The sequence below is a fragment of the Bombina bombina genome, chromosome 2 (genome assembly GCF_027579735.1).
Source record: "Bombina bombina isolate aBomBom1 chromosome 2, aBomBom1.pri, whole genome shotgun sequence".
NCBI classification, from domain to species: Eukaryota; Metazoa; Chordata; class Amphibia; order Anura; family Bombinatoridae; genus Bombina; species Bombina bombina.
In genome coordinates this window covers 184551526-184566497 of record NC_069500.1, presented here as the reverse complement: position 1 = coordinate 184566497, position 14972 = coordinate 184551526, and the positions used below count along the sequence as shown (strand labels likewise).

The following is a 14972-nucleotide window of genomic DNA, read 5'->3' as shown; positions in this document are numbered from 1 at the left end:
AATACAGTAGGTGTGCAAGAGCCACCAATCAACAACAAGCTCCCAGTAGTGCATTGCTGCTCCTGAGCCTGCCTACATATGATTTTCAACAAAGGATACCAAGAAAAGGAAGGAGATAAGATTATTGAAGTAAATTGGAAAGTCATTAAAAGTTGTATGGTCTATCATAATCATGAAAGTAAGTTTGACTTTACTGCCCCTTTATGACAGTGTGTCATTTTTGGACACAATTCACTTCCATTATCAAATTTACTTTGTTCTTTTTGTATGTTTTGTTGAAAAGTGTATGTTCATATCCTCAGCAGCAACGCAGTACTGGGAGCCTGCAAGTGACTGGTGGCTATACACATGCATCTTGCCTTTGGCTCACCAGATGTGTTCAGCCAAGCTCCCAGTGGTGAACTGCTGTTGTGAAGCTGACTTTAACTAAGTATTTAACCTCTTTGCAGAGGTTAAATGCATTTATATGAAAGCAATAGTGCAATAATAAAATGCACTAACATATTTGCATATTGAGTTTTCATATCCCTTTAAGTGTCTTAAAATTGCATGCTCTATACCTCCTCAAATAGACTTCTAGGAGAATAAAATACATGTTACATAAGTTACATCTGCATAATGCTCATTTGAAGGAGGTTTTTACAAAAGTATACATTTTGTTTTGATTGACAAAAATGTGTTTATTGGCCATCATTAAAAACCAATTTCAGTGTAAAAAGGCTGGGCAGTGACCACACTTGATAAAAACTAAGGTTAGAAATGTATTTACATAAACACATTAAAACAAAGTCGCATCATTTAGTAACCTGCAAATAAAAGGTCTCGAGCACTTCTTATTAAAGAACACGACGCGCCATTTTTCCATACCTCTATCCATAAAGTAGCCTGTCTCACACAAGAGCTTGAACTCCCGATTCCAAACGCGCAGTTCACCCCCACCAGATAACCATACATCCAATCTCTGGAGGACAGTCAGTGTCTGAAAAAAGAGCCATTTTTACTACATTAATTATTAGTAGTAGTTATTTCTAGAGCGCCAACAGATTCTAATAAAACGTTTATTTTCCAAGTAGGTGCTAAATGGAATATTTCATTGTTGTGAATTGTTCACTCAGTGCACAAATGTTTTCCACTACACAGTTTCTCTTCATTAGGTCAGTGATTAGCAAGTTCTAGGAACCATACATTCTAAAATGTCAACTCTAGCTTGTAATATTTTAAGGGATATGAAACCTCACAAAATTATATTGTGATTCAGACAGAGCAGACCATTTTAAAAAAGTTTCCAATTTACTTCTTTTATCAAATTTGCTTTGTTCCCGTGAAATTCTGTGTTGAGGAGATACGTAGGTAGGCATTTGGAACACTACAAGGCAGGAAATAGTGCTGACATCTAGTTCTCCTGCAAATGGATAACATTCTTGCAAAACTGATGCCATATAGTGCTCCCTGCTTTTCAACAAAAGAAACCAAGATATGTAGAAACATTGATAATAGAAGTAAATTAGAAAGCTGCATTGCATTATCTATCTAAATCCCGAAAGAAAATGTTTGGGTTTCATATCCCTTTAAAGTGAAGGTCCATTTTGATTTATTAATGCCCGTTTTTTAATAAACCTATTAAAAACAAGGGCACTTTAATTCATCAAAATTGACATTTCACTGTTTTCTTCAAAAACTTACCTTTTAATCCTGGCAGCCGCTCCAGCACTTCCTCCACCCGTGGCAAGCCGTCTTCGTGGGTCCAAAATGACGAATCTGGCTTCCTCCAATCACAGCGTTGCATCAGGCCAAGATTCCCCGGGGGGAAAGCTGTGATTGGAGGAAGCCTGATTCGTTATTTCTGACGTCTGCAGAGGCTTCCGACGGACGGGGGAATTGTTGGAGCGGCATTCAGGATTAAAAGGTAAGTTTTTTAAGAAAACAGTGAAATGTCAATTCTGATGAATTAAAGTGCCCTTGTTTTTAATAGGATTATTAAAAAACATAATTTATGCTTACCTGATAAATTCCTTTCTTCTGTAGTGTGATCAGTCCACGGGTCATCATTACTTCTGGGATATTACTCCTCCCCAACAGGAAGTGCAAGAGGATTCACCCAGCAGAGCTGCATATAGCTCCTCCCCTCTACGTCACTCCCAGTCATTCGACCAAGGACCAACGAGAAAGGAAAAGCCAAGGGTGAAGTGGTGACTGGAGTATAAATTAAAAAATATTTACCTGCCTTAAAAACAGGGCGGGCCGTGGACTGATCACACTACAGAAGAAAGGAATTTATCAGGTAAGCATAAATTATGTTTTCTTCTGTTAAGTGTGATCAGTCCACGGGTCATCATTACTTCTGGGATACCAATACCAAAGCAAAAGTACACGGATGACGGGAGGGATAGGCAGGCTCTCTATACAGAAGGAACCACTGCCTGAAGAACCTTTCTCCCAAAAATAGCCTCCGATTAAGCAAAAGTGTCAAATTTGTAAAATTTGGAAAAAGTATGAAGCGAAGACCAAGTTGCAGCCTTGCAAATCTGCTCAACAGAGGCCTCATTCTTGAAGGCCCAAGTGGAAGCCACAGCTCTAGTAGAATGAGCTGTAATTCTTTCAGGAGGCTGCTGTCCAGCAGTCTCATAAGCTAAACGAATTATGCTACGAAGCCAAAAAGAAAGAGAGGTAGCAGAAGCTTTTTGACCTCTCCTCTGCCCAGAGTAAACGACAAACAGAGAAGACGTTTGTCGAAATTCCTTAGTTGCCTGTAAGTAAAATTTTAGAGCACGGACTACATCCAGGTTGTGCAGTAGACGTTCCTTCTTTGAAGAAGGATTTGGGCACAAGGAAGGAACAACAATCTCTTGATTGATATTCCTGTTAGTAACTACCTTAGGTAAGAACCCAGGTTTAGTACGCAGAACTACCTTATCCGAGTGAAAAATCAAATAAGGAGAATCACAATGTAAGGCTGATAATTCAGAGACTCTTCGAGCCGAGGAAATAGCCATTAAAAATAGAACTTTCCAAGATAACAACTTTATATCAATGGAATGAAGGGGTTCAAACGGAACGCCCTGTAAAACATTAAGAACAAGGTTTAAACTCCATGGTGGAGCAACAGTTTTAAACACAGGCTTAATCCTGGCCAAAGCCTGACAAAAAGCCTGGACGTCAGGAACTTCTGACAGACGTTTGTGTAACAGAATGGACAGAGCTGAGATCTGTCCCTTTAATGAACTAGCAGATAAACCCTTTTCTAAACCTTCTTGTAGAAAAGACAATATCCTAGGAATCCTAACCTTACTCCAAGAGTAACCTTTGGATTCACACCAATATAGGTATTTACGCCATATCTTATGGTAAATCTTTCTGGTAACAGGCTTCCTAGCCTGTATTAAGGTATCAATAACTGACTCAGAAAACCCACGTCTTGATAAAATCAAGCGTTCAATTTCCAAGCAGTCAGCTTCAGAGAAGTTAGATTTTGATGTTTGAAGGGACCCTGTATCAGAAGGTCCTGTTTCAGAGGTAGAGACCAAGGTGGACAGGATGACATGTCCACCAGGTCTGCATACCAAGTCCTGCGTGGCCACGCAGGAGCTATTAGAATCACTGATGCTCTCTCTTGTTTGATTCTGGCAATCAATCGAGGAAGCATCGGGAAGGGTGGAAACACGTAAGCCATCCTGAAGTCCCAAGGTGCTGTCAGGGCATCTATCAGGACTGCTCCTGGATCCCTGGATCTGGACCCGTAACGAGGAATCTTGGCGTTCTGTCGAGACGCCATGAGATCTATCTCTGGTTTGCCCCAACGTCGAAGTATTTGGGCAAAGACCTCCGGATGGAGTTCCCACTCCCCCGGATGAAAAGTCTGACGACTTAAGAAATCCACCTCCCAGTTCTCCACTCCCGGGATGTGGATTGCTGACAGGTGGCAAGAGTGAGACTCTGCCCAGCGAATTATCTTTGATACTTCCATCATAGCTAGGGAGCTTCTTGTCCCTCCCTGATGGTTGATGTAAGCTACAGTCGTGATGTTGTCCGACTGAAACCTGATGAACCCCCGAGTTGTCAACTGGGGCCAAGCCAGGAGGGCATTGAGAACTGCTCTCAATTCCAGAATGTTTATTGGCAGGAGACTCTCCTCCTGACTCCATTGTCCCTGAGCCTTCAGAGAATTCCAGACGGCACCCCAACCTAGAAGGCTGGCGTCTGTTGTTACAATTGTCCAGTCTGGTCTGCTGAATGGCATCCCCCTGGACAGATGTGGCCGAGAAAGCCACCATAGAAGAGAATTTCTGGTCTCTTGATCCAGATTCAGAGAAGGGGATAAGTCTGAGTAATCCCCATTCCACTGACTTAGCATGCACAGTTGCAGTGGTCTGAGGTGTAAGCGTGCAAAGGGTACTATGTCCATTGCCGCTACCATTAAGCCGATTACCTCCATGCATTGAGCCACTGACGGGTGTTGAATGGAATGAAGGGTGCGGCAAGCACTTTGAAGTCTTGTTAGCCTGTCCTCTGTCAGGTAAATCTTCATTTCTACAGAATCTATAAGAGTCCCCAGGAAGGGAACTCTTGTGAGTGGAACGAGTGAACTTTTCTTTTCGTTCACCTTCCATCCATGTGACCTTAGAAATGCCAGTACTAACTCTGTATGAGACTTGGCAGTTTGAAAGCTTGAAGCTTGAATCAGAATGTCGTCTAGGTATGGAGCTACCGAGATTCCCCGCGGTCTTAGTACCGCCAGAAGAGCACCCAGAACCTTTGTGAAGATTCTTGGAGCTGTAGCCAATCCGAATGGAAGGGCCACAAACTGGTAATGCCTGTCTAGGAAGGCAAACCTTAGGTACCGGTAATGATCTTTGTGAATCGGTATGTGAAGGTAGGCATCCTTTAAATCTACAGTGGTCATGTACTGACCCTCTTGGATCATAGGTAAAATTGTCCGAATAGTCTCCATCTTGAACGATGGAACTCTTAGGAATTTGTTTAGGATCTTTAAGTCCAAGATTGGTCTGAAAGTTCCCTCTTTTTTGGGAACCACAAACAGATTTGAGTAAAACCCCTGTCCCTGTTCCGATCGTGGAACAGGATGGATTACTCCCATTAACAAGAGCTCTTGTACGCAGCGTAGAAACGCCTCTTTCTTTGTCTGGATTGTTGACAACCTTGACAGATGAAATCTCTCTCTTGGAGGAGAGTATTTGAAGTCCAGAAGGTATCCCTGAGATATTATCTCTAGCGCCCAGGGATCCTGGACATCTCTTGCCCAAGCCTGGGCGAAGAGAGAAAGTCTGCCCCCCACTCGATCCGATCCCGGATCGGGGGCCCTCAATTCATGCTGTTTTAGGGGCAGCAGCAGGTTTCCTGGTCTGCTTGCCCTTGTTCCAGGACTGGTTAGGTTTCCAGCCTTGTCTGTAGCGAGCAACGGCTCCTTCCTGTTTTGGTGCAGAGGAAGTTGATGCTGCTCCAGCTTTGAAATTACGAAAGGAACGAAAATTAGACTGTCTAGCCTTAGGTTTGGCTTTGTCCTGAGGCAGGGCATGGCCTTTACCTCCTGTAATGTCAGCGATAATCTCTTTCAACCCGGGCCCGAATAAGGTCTGCCCTTTGAAAGGTATATTAAAGCAATTTAGACTTAGAAGTAACATCAGCTGACCAGGATTTTAGCCACAGCGCCCTGCGTGCCTGAATGGCGAATCCTGAATTCTTCGCCGTAAGTTTAGTAAGATGTACTACGGCCTCTGAAATGAATGAATTAGCTAGTTTAAGGACTCTAAGCCTGTCCGTAATGTCGTCCAGAGTAGCTGAACTAATGTTCTCTTCCAGAGACTCAATCCAGAATGCCGCTGCAGCCGTGATCGGCGCAATGCATGCAAGGGGTTGCAATATAAAACCTTGTTGAACAAACATTTTCTTAAGGTAACCCTCTAATTTTTTATCCATTGGATCTGAAAAAGCACAGCTATCCTCCACCGGGATAGTGGTACGCTTAGCTAAAGTAGAAACTGCTCCCTCCACCGTAGGGACCGTTTGCCATAAGTCCCGTGTGGTGGCGTCTATTGGAAACATTTTTCTAAATATCGGAGGGGGTGAGAACGGCACACCGGGTCTATCCCACTCCTTAGTAACAATTTCAGTAAGTCTCTTAGGTATAGGAAAAACCTCAGTACTCGCCGGTACCGCAAAATATTTATCCAACCTACACATCTTCTCTGGTATTGCAACTGTGTTACAATCATTCAGAGCCGCTAACACCTCCCCTAGTAATACACAGAGGTTTTCCAGTTTAAATTTAAAATTTGAAATATCTGAATCCAGTCTGTTTGGATCAGAACCGTCACCCACAGAATGAAGTTCTCCGTCCTCATGTTCTGCCACCTGTGACGCAGTGTCTGACATGGCCCTAATATTATCAGCGCACTCTGTTCTCACCCCAGAGTGATCACGCTTACCTCTTAGTTCTGGTAATTTAGCCAAAACTTCAGTTATAACAGTAGCCATATCCTGTAATGTGATTTGTAATGGCCGCCCAGATGTACTCGGCGCTACAATATCATGCACCTCCCGATCGGGAGATGCAGGTACTGACACGTGAGGCGAGTTAGTCGGCATAACTCTCCCCTCGTTGTTTGGTGAAATTTGTTCAATTTGTACAGATTGACTTATTTAAAGTAGCATCAATACAGTTAGTACATAAATTTCTATTGGGCTCCACTTTGGCATTGCAACAAATGACACAGGTATCATCCTCTGAATCAGACATGTTTAACACACTAGCAAATAAACTTGCAACTTGGAATACAATTCAATTAGAACAATATTAAAAACGTACTGTGCCTTTAAGAAGCACAGAAAATCTATGACAGTTGAAAATTAATAAATTGAAAACAGTTATAGTGTAAACAACACAACTTTAGCAAAGGTTTAATCCCATTAGCAAAGATAACAAATTCTGAAAGCAGGAAACAAAATACAGAATAAACGTTTTTTATCTCAGTCAACTATAATTCTCACAGCTCTGCTGAGAGAAATTACCTCCCACAAAATAAGTTTTGAAGACCCCTGAGCTCTGTAGAGATGAACCGGATCATGCAGGAAATACAATGAGCTGCTGACTGAAATATTTGATGCGTAGTAAAAGCGCCAAAAAACGGCCCCTCCCCCTCACACACAGCAGTGAGAGAGAACAGAAACTGTCAGAAAAAAGATTAAGCAACTGCCAAGTGGAAAAATAGTGCCCAAACATTTATTCACTCAGTACCTCAGCAAATGAAAATGATTTTACATTCCAGCAAAAACGTTAAACATAATTTTTAATTAATAAACAGCTTTATGTACTACTTACAGTGTAATTCTAGTGAAGTACCATTCCCCAGAATACTGAAGTTTAAAGTATACATACATGACATTATATCGGTATGGCAGGATTTTCTCATCAATTCCATTGTCAGAAAATAAAAGCTGCTACATACCTCTATGCAGATTCATCTGCCCGCTGTCCCCTGATCTGAAGTTTACCTCTCCTCAGATGGCCGAGAAACAGCAATATGATCTTAACTACTCCGGCTAAAATCATAGCAAAAACTCTGGTAGATTCTTCTTCAAACTCTGCCAGAGAGGTAATAACACACTCCGGTGCTATTTTAAAATAACAAACTTTTGATTGAAGATATAAAACTAAGTATAATCACCATAGTCCTCTCACACATCCTATCTAGTCGTTGGGTGCAAGAGAATGACTGGGAGTGACGTAGAGGGGAGGAGCTATATGCAGCTCTGCTGGGTGAATCCTCTTGCACTTCCTGTTGGGGAGGAGTAATATCCCAGAAGTAATGATGACCCGTGGACTGATCACACTTAACAGAAGAAACCCGGCACTAATTCATCAAAATGGACTTTCACTTTAAAGGGACATTAAACACTAAATACATGCTAGATAGAATGATGCATTCAAAGAAAAGATTAGTCCATGACTCATTAGTTGTTTAAAAAGTGACAAAATAAGTGTAAAGTTTTAGTGTCTATAAAACACTGGGAGCTGCCATGTTGTAACTTGTGTTACCTTCTCTGCTGTGGCCAATTAGGGACAGTTATACATAGGTCATTAGAGTGTGCAGCCAATGGTTGTGCTGGATTTAACAGTGTTCTGCACTTCCATTTCTAACAGGAACTAAAAAGCTCACAATTTCAGAATGGAATTACAGGCAAAGAGGACAAAATAAATAATGAAAGTATATTGCAGAGATGTTTTATTATATACAATTTATCATTTTAGATTACCATCTCAAATTGTTTAATGTCCCTTTAAGATCAGTATACACCAAACTATAAAGACTATGGATCATCAGCACTTTTATGTGATGTTGTTGTGATCATGGATAGCTATTTATCATGCAGTAATCACACTTTTATTTGACTTTTGCTTACTTTATCAATAGAATTGAGTATTGCCCTGACATAATCAGACTAAACACAATGGTACAGACATTCTAGCATACAGTAAATTGTGAGAATATGTAAACGTTTCAAGTAATGGCATTGAAACCAGGTAATTTCAACATACATTGTTTTCAATTTACCAATCATTTCATGTATAAAGAACTACAGAATCTGGCAGCACCTTACAAAATGAATTATGGTAATACCTATGTCATTTTTGATTACGACTATACCACTTTAGTTATTTAAAATGTGATTCTTCTATTGGCCAGTTTCTGCTTGCACATAATGCTACCTTAATTCTGTATTATTAAGACATATTCTCTTACCCATAATGACTTACCTTCACAGGAGATTGAAAGTCGGTTGCTGTTTGGATTTGTTGTCCAGTTTCACAGTTCCAGGCCTGACTTGTGTCATTAAGAAACAACACTATGAACAATGTAGCAGTTTTAATTATCATTAATAAAGATTAAGGTTAGGTATGTTTCTATGTTAGACCTGTTTCATGCACCTACTGTTGAAATATGAATTTTGACCCACTGGATCAGTTACTGCTCACCCTCTTCCCTTTCTTATGTCATAAACTAGATGAGCAAAAAACGGGATTATTGCTTCGTCTAAATGTTTTTAAATCTAATTAACATCTTGTTTATTGCAATTGTTATCCAAATTGCAAATGATGGGTGGAGTTTTGCTATTAAATGAGTGTTAACACTTTCATATCCCTTTAAAGGGACAGGAAACCACAATGTTTTCTTTCATGATTTAGATAGAACATACAATGCTAAACAACTTTCCAGTTTACTTCTATTATCAAATTTGCTTCATTATTTTGGTATGCTTTGTTGAAGGATCAGCAATGCAGTACTGATTTCTAAATGAACACATGGGTGAGCCAACGACAATGAGAAAATATATATATATGCAGCCACCAATCAGCAGCTAGAACCAAGGTTTTTTTTTTTTTTGCTGCTTCCGAGCTTAACCAAATAAATCTTTCAGGAAAGGATAACAAGAGAAGGAAGAACATTTAATAATAGAGGTACATTGGAAAGTTATTCAAAATTGTATGTTCTATCTAAATCATGAATGTTTAATTATGACTTTACTGTCACTTTAAGGAGCTCAAGTGACAAAACAAACTCATTCATTTTCAAAAACCTGAGACCCAATAAACATGCAGATAGAGGTCATTTATGCCTAGTGTCATAAGTTTGTCGTTAAAATAAATCACGTTTTAAATTTTTTTTATTGTTTAAATAAAACTATTTATGTTCTAGTTATACTGATGAAAGTGTAGTCATCAGTCAACCAGAGGTTACAACGTTTCTTCATCCATAGAGAAGTAGCACAGATACAATTTGTATCTGTGAGGGGAAAAATCCCTCTTGATCCTAACACTAGCAACAGTTTTTCTTGAAGGAAAAATACAACAAACCTTCTTTTGTCACTATGTTAATCAGCAAAACACAATAGTTTCTGCAGCATCGGACAGTTTGCTTAAGTTTTCTTCTCTTCTTGTATTGATGCTAAGTACACAAGGATACAATGACTGTTTTGTCAGCTGAAGCAGTCAAGATAAAATCAATTCTTTCTTCAAAATGTTCAGATGTTTTAAATACGACGACTGCAGTGATTTTTTGTTTATGTCCTTGTAGTTCAAACAGAACCTCTCCTGTCTGGGGGAGATCATGATAGATTAGTATAAATGCTTTATAGTCTGCATAATCCAGGCAACATTTTACAGCTATACAGATTAAATATGTTCTATAGACGATATACTGTACATTTAGGCTACAATATATACAATATATATATATGTTTAACCCTTTGAGTGCCAACGACGGCATGGAATCGTCGCCAATGTCACCCTCAGATTCCAACGACGACTCCATGCCGTCGCTAGGACTCACTAGCTTTGAGGGGGGCCTGAGGGGGCCCATCTTCCTCCGCTCGTCCGATCTTGCCCTCATATTGAAGAGCAGGCTTGGGGCTTCACACGGTGCGTGATGACATCATCATGCATTGACGCGATGATGTCATCACACAACTTTATTTACAACTGTCAATTTACAGTTATGGAGAGATTGGGGCACGTTGTGTAGATGCCCGTATCTTAGGCATCTAAGCAGCTACATACCCCCAAGACACACCATTGGAAAGGTAATTGTCTCACCTTTCCAATGGTGTAAGTCTTTAAAGTGTAGTAAAAATAAAAAGTTACAAATAAATACATTAAAAAAAATATTTAAAAAATGATAAGGGGGTCTCTGAAGGCACATAAAGATAAAAATTGCATAGAGACCCCCCCAAAGAGGTCCCAACGCTGCTTTTTAATGCCCGCTGGTATTACGAGTCTTGCAGGTACAGGTGTAACGCTCACTTTTTTGGCGCGACTCGAACATACTTCAAATCCACTTACGTCAATTGCGTATCCTATATTTTCAATGGGATTTTCCTAACGCCGGTATTACGAGTCTGACCAAAAGTGAGTGGTAGACCCTCTCCTGTCAAGACTGGTACCGCATTTAAAAGTCAGTAGTTAAGAGTTTTATGGGCTAACGCCGTAACATAAAACTCTTAACTAAAGTGCTAAAAAGTACACTAACACCCATAAACTACCTATTAACCCCTAAACCGAGGCCCCCCACATCGCAAACACTATAATAAATTTTTTAAGCCCTAATCTGCCGAACCAGACATCGCCGCCACTATAATAAATATATTAACCCCTAAACCGCCGTACTACCGCATTGCAAACACTAGTTTATTATTAACCCCTAATCTGCCGTCCCTAACATCGCCGCCACCTACCTACATTTATTAACCCCTAATCTGCCGCCCCCGTCGCCGCAACTATATTAAATGTATTAACCCCTAAATCTAACTCTAACCCTAACACCCCCTAACTTAAATATAATTTAAATACATCTAAATAAAATTACTATAATTAACTAAATTATTCCTATTTAAAACTAAATACTTACCTGTAAAATAAAACCTAACCTAAGTTACAATTACACCTAACACTACACTATAATTAAATACATTCCCTACATTAAATTAAATTAATTACAATTAAATAAAATAAAATAAAAGTACAAAAAAATTACAGAAAATACTAAAATAATTTTTTTTAAACTAAATTACACCTAATCTAATCCCCCTAATAAAATAAAAGACCCCCAAAATAATAAAAATCCCTACCTTATACTAAATTACAAATAGCCCTTAAAAGTAATCCGCTCTTTTACCTGTAAAAAAAAAAAAATACAATACTCCCCCCAACATTAAAACCAACCACCCACACACCCAACCCTACTCTAAAACCCACCCAATACCCCCTTAATAAAACCCAACACTAACCCCTTGAAGATCACCTTACCTTGAGCCGTCTTTACCCAACCGGGCAGAAGTGGTCCTCCAGACGGGCAGAAGTCTTCATCCAAGCTGAGAAGAAGAGGTCCTCCAGACGGGCAGAAGTCTTCATCCAGACGGCATCTTCTATCTTCATCCATCCGGAGCGGGTCCATCTTCAAGACATCCGACGCGGAGCATCCTCTTCTGTCTTCATCCGACGACTAAATGACGGTACCTTTAAGTGACGTCATCCAAGATGGCGTCCCTTCAATTCCGATTGGCAGATAGAATTCTATCAGCCAATCGGAATTAAGGTAGAAAAAAATCCTATTGGCTGATCCAATCAGCCAATAGGATTGAGCTCGCATTCTATTGGCTGTTCCAATCAGCCAATAGAATGTGAGCTCAATCCTATTGGCTGATTGGATGTGTGGGTGGTGGGTTTTAATGTTCGGGGGGGTATTGTATTTTTTTTTTACAGGTAAAAGAGCTGATAACTTTGGGGCAATGCCCCGCAAAAAGCCCTTTTAAGGGCTATTTGTAATTTAGTATAGGGTAGGGTAGGGCTTTTTATTATTTTGGGGGTCTTTTTATTTTATTTTATTAGGGGGATTAGATTAGGTGTAATTAGTTTATAAAACTTGCAATTATTTTATTATTTTCTGTAATTTAGTGTTTGTTTGTTTTTTGTACTTTAGTTTATTTTATTTTATTGTAATTAATTTAATGTAGGGAATTTATTTAATTATAGTGTAGTGTTAGGTGTAATTGTTACTTAGGTTAGGTTTTATTTTACAGGTAAATTTGTCTTTATTTTAGCTAGGTAGTTATTAAATAGTTAATAACTATTTAATAACTATTCTACCTAGTTAAAATAGATACAAAGTTGCCTGTAAAATAAAAATAAACCCTAAGCTAGCTACAATGTAACTATTAGTTATATTGTAGCTATCTTAGGGTTTATTTTACAGGTATTTAGTTTTAAATAGGAATTATTTAGTTAATTATAGTAATTTTATTTAGATGTATTTAAATTATATTTAAGTTAGGGGGTGTTAGGGTTAGACTTAGTTTTAGGGGTTAATAACTTTAATATAGTGGCGGCTACGTTGGGGCGGCAGATTAGGGGTTAATAAATGTAGTTAGGTTGCGGCAACATTGGAGGCGGCAGATTAGGGGTTAATAAATATAATGTAGGTGTCGGCGATGTTGGGGGCATCAGATTAGGGGTTCATAAGTATAATGTAGGTGGCGGCGGTGTCCAGAGGGGCAGATTAGGGGTTAATAATATAATGCAGGTGTCAGCGATGTTGGGGGCGGCGGATTAGGAGTTAATAAGTTTAAGATTAGGGGTGTTTAGACTCGGGGTTCATGTTAGGGTGTTAGGTGTAGACATTAAAAGTGTTTCCCCATAGGAATCAATGGGGCTGCGTTAGAAGCTGAACGCTGCTTTTTTGCAGCCAGCTCTGCCCCATTGATTCCTATGGGGAAATTGTGCACGAGCACGTTTTGCCAGCTCACCGCTACCGTAAGCAGCGTTGGTATTACAGTGAGATGTGGAGCAAAATTTTGCTCTCCGCTCACTTTTCTGCGGCTAACGCCGGGTTTAAAAAAACCTGTAATACCAGCGCTGTCTATAGGTGAGCGGTGAGCATAAACTGCTCGTTAGCCACGCACAGCTTACCAAAAAAACTCGTAATCTAGCAGTTTGTAAAGAGAATTATGGCTGAGCGTCTGATGAGTGAAGCAGCTGAGTTCCTTATGAACTACGACTTTGTTTCCTTCTCGGATGATGCTAGATCTGCTAGAGAAGATTCTGAAAGCGGCTTTGTCCCTGGTGCGCATTTTTGGAAAGTACACCGCTTGGCACATCAAATAAGGGGCTGCATGTATATATAGCGCACAATTTGAGTGTGTAAGAAATAGCTGAACATGTCACTTTACTTAGAAACAAATGTTTTCTAACCAAAGCACCATATTCCGTTAATTTTTACGCACTCCACTTTTGTACTAGAAATACATGTAGCCCCTCATTTAATGCCCAAAGGGGTGTACTTTATACAAATGTGTACTTTATGTACCCTTTTTAACGTCCCATGTGACTAGAGCTGTTTAATTGCAGACATGACAGCCTAAATAAAAGTCTAAAATAATTGTCTTAATTTGTAGCTGTGATATCTGCAATTAGAAAGCTGTAGCCACCTGGGAAGTTAAGATACAGTAAATAAAGGGTACATTTTTGTACACCCCATGGTGCATCAATTAAGGGGCTACATGTATATATAACGCAAAACTGGAGTGAGCAATATATAACTAAACAGCGCACTTTGCTCAGAAAACGTTTTTTTAAACAAGTGCAATATTTGCGTATTTGTTACATACTCCAGTTTTGAGATATAAATATAAATAAACCCTCATCTGATAGACTTGGGAGTGTAGTTTCTAAAAATATAGTTTAGTTGCCATATCTTAACTTCCCTGGCGGCTAGAACTGTTTAAATGCCAGCAACAGAATATTAAATTTAAAAACGCTGTTTTTGATTATATACTAAATTGACATCCCAGCAATAAAACAGTAGAAAAACACAGTGAAATGTTCTCAGTTACTTATTTTATACAAGTTATCTACTACAAATATTTATACACACAGGTTTTGATGATAGAGTTTACAAAAATAAAATTGCATACAGTTAATTATTGAGTAAAAAAGAAAATTAATGCTTACCTGATAAATTTATTTCTTTTTTGACACGATGAGTCCACGGATCATGTTAATTACTAATGGGCTATTCACCTCCTGGTCAGCAGGAGGAGACAAAGAGCACCACAGCAGAGTTTTTAAATAGCTCCTCCCTTCCCTCCCACTCCAGTCATTCGACCGAAGTTAGGAAGAGAAAGGAAAATCCAAGGTGCAGAGGTGTCTGAAGTTTACAAAAACCCACAACCCGTCTATAAGAACAGGGCGGGCCGTGGACTCATTGTGTCAAAAAATAAATACATTTATCAGGTAAGCATAAATTTTCTTTTCTTTTTTAAGACCCGATGAGTCCACGGATCATCTTAATTACTAATGGATTCAAAACCAAAGCTAGAGTACACAGATGATACGGGAGGGACAAGACAGGGAATCTAAACGGAAGGCACCACTGCTTGAAGAACCTTTCTCCCAAAAACAGCCT

At 39.5% G+C, this 14972-nt stretch overlaps 1 protein-coding gene across 1 annotated transcript in view; it reads right to left on the bottom strand.

Moving 5' to 3' along the window:
* Nucleotides 1-14972, bottom strand: part of WDR41 (WD repeat domain 41) — a 411686-nt gene that overhangs the window by 267542 nt on the left and 129172 nt on the right. The window contains exons 4-6 of the mRNA XM_053701379.1: nucleotides 9981-10112; nucleotides 8774-8836; nucleotides 868-979 (exon numbers count right to left, since the gene is read on the bottom strand). Coding sequence (XP_053557354.1) covers nucleotides 868-979; nucleotides 8774-8836; nucleotides 9981-10112 — 307 coding nt within the window. The remainder of the gene's footprint in view (nucleotides 1-867; nucleotides 980-8773; nucleotides 8837-9980; nucleotides 10113-14972) is intronic.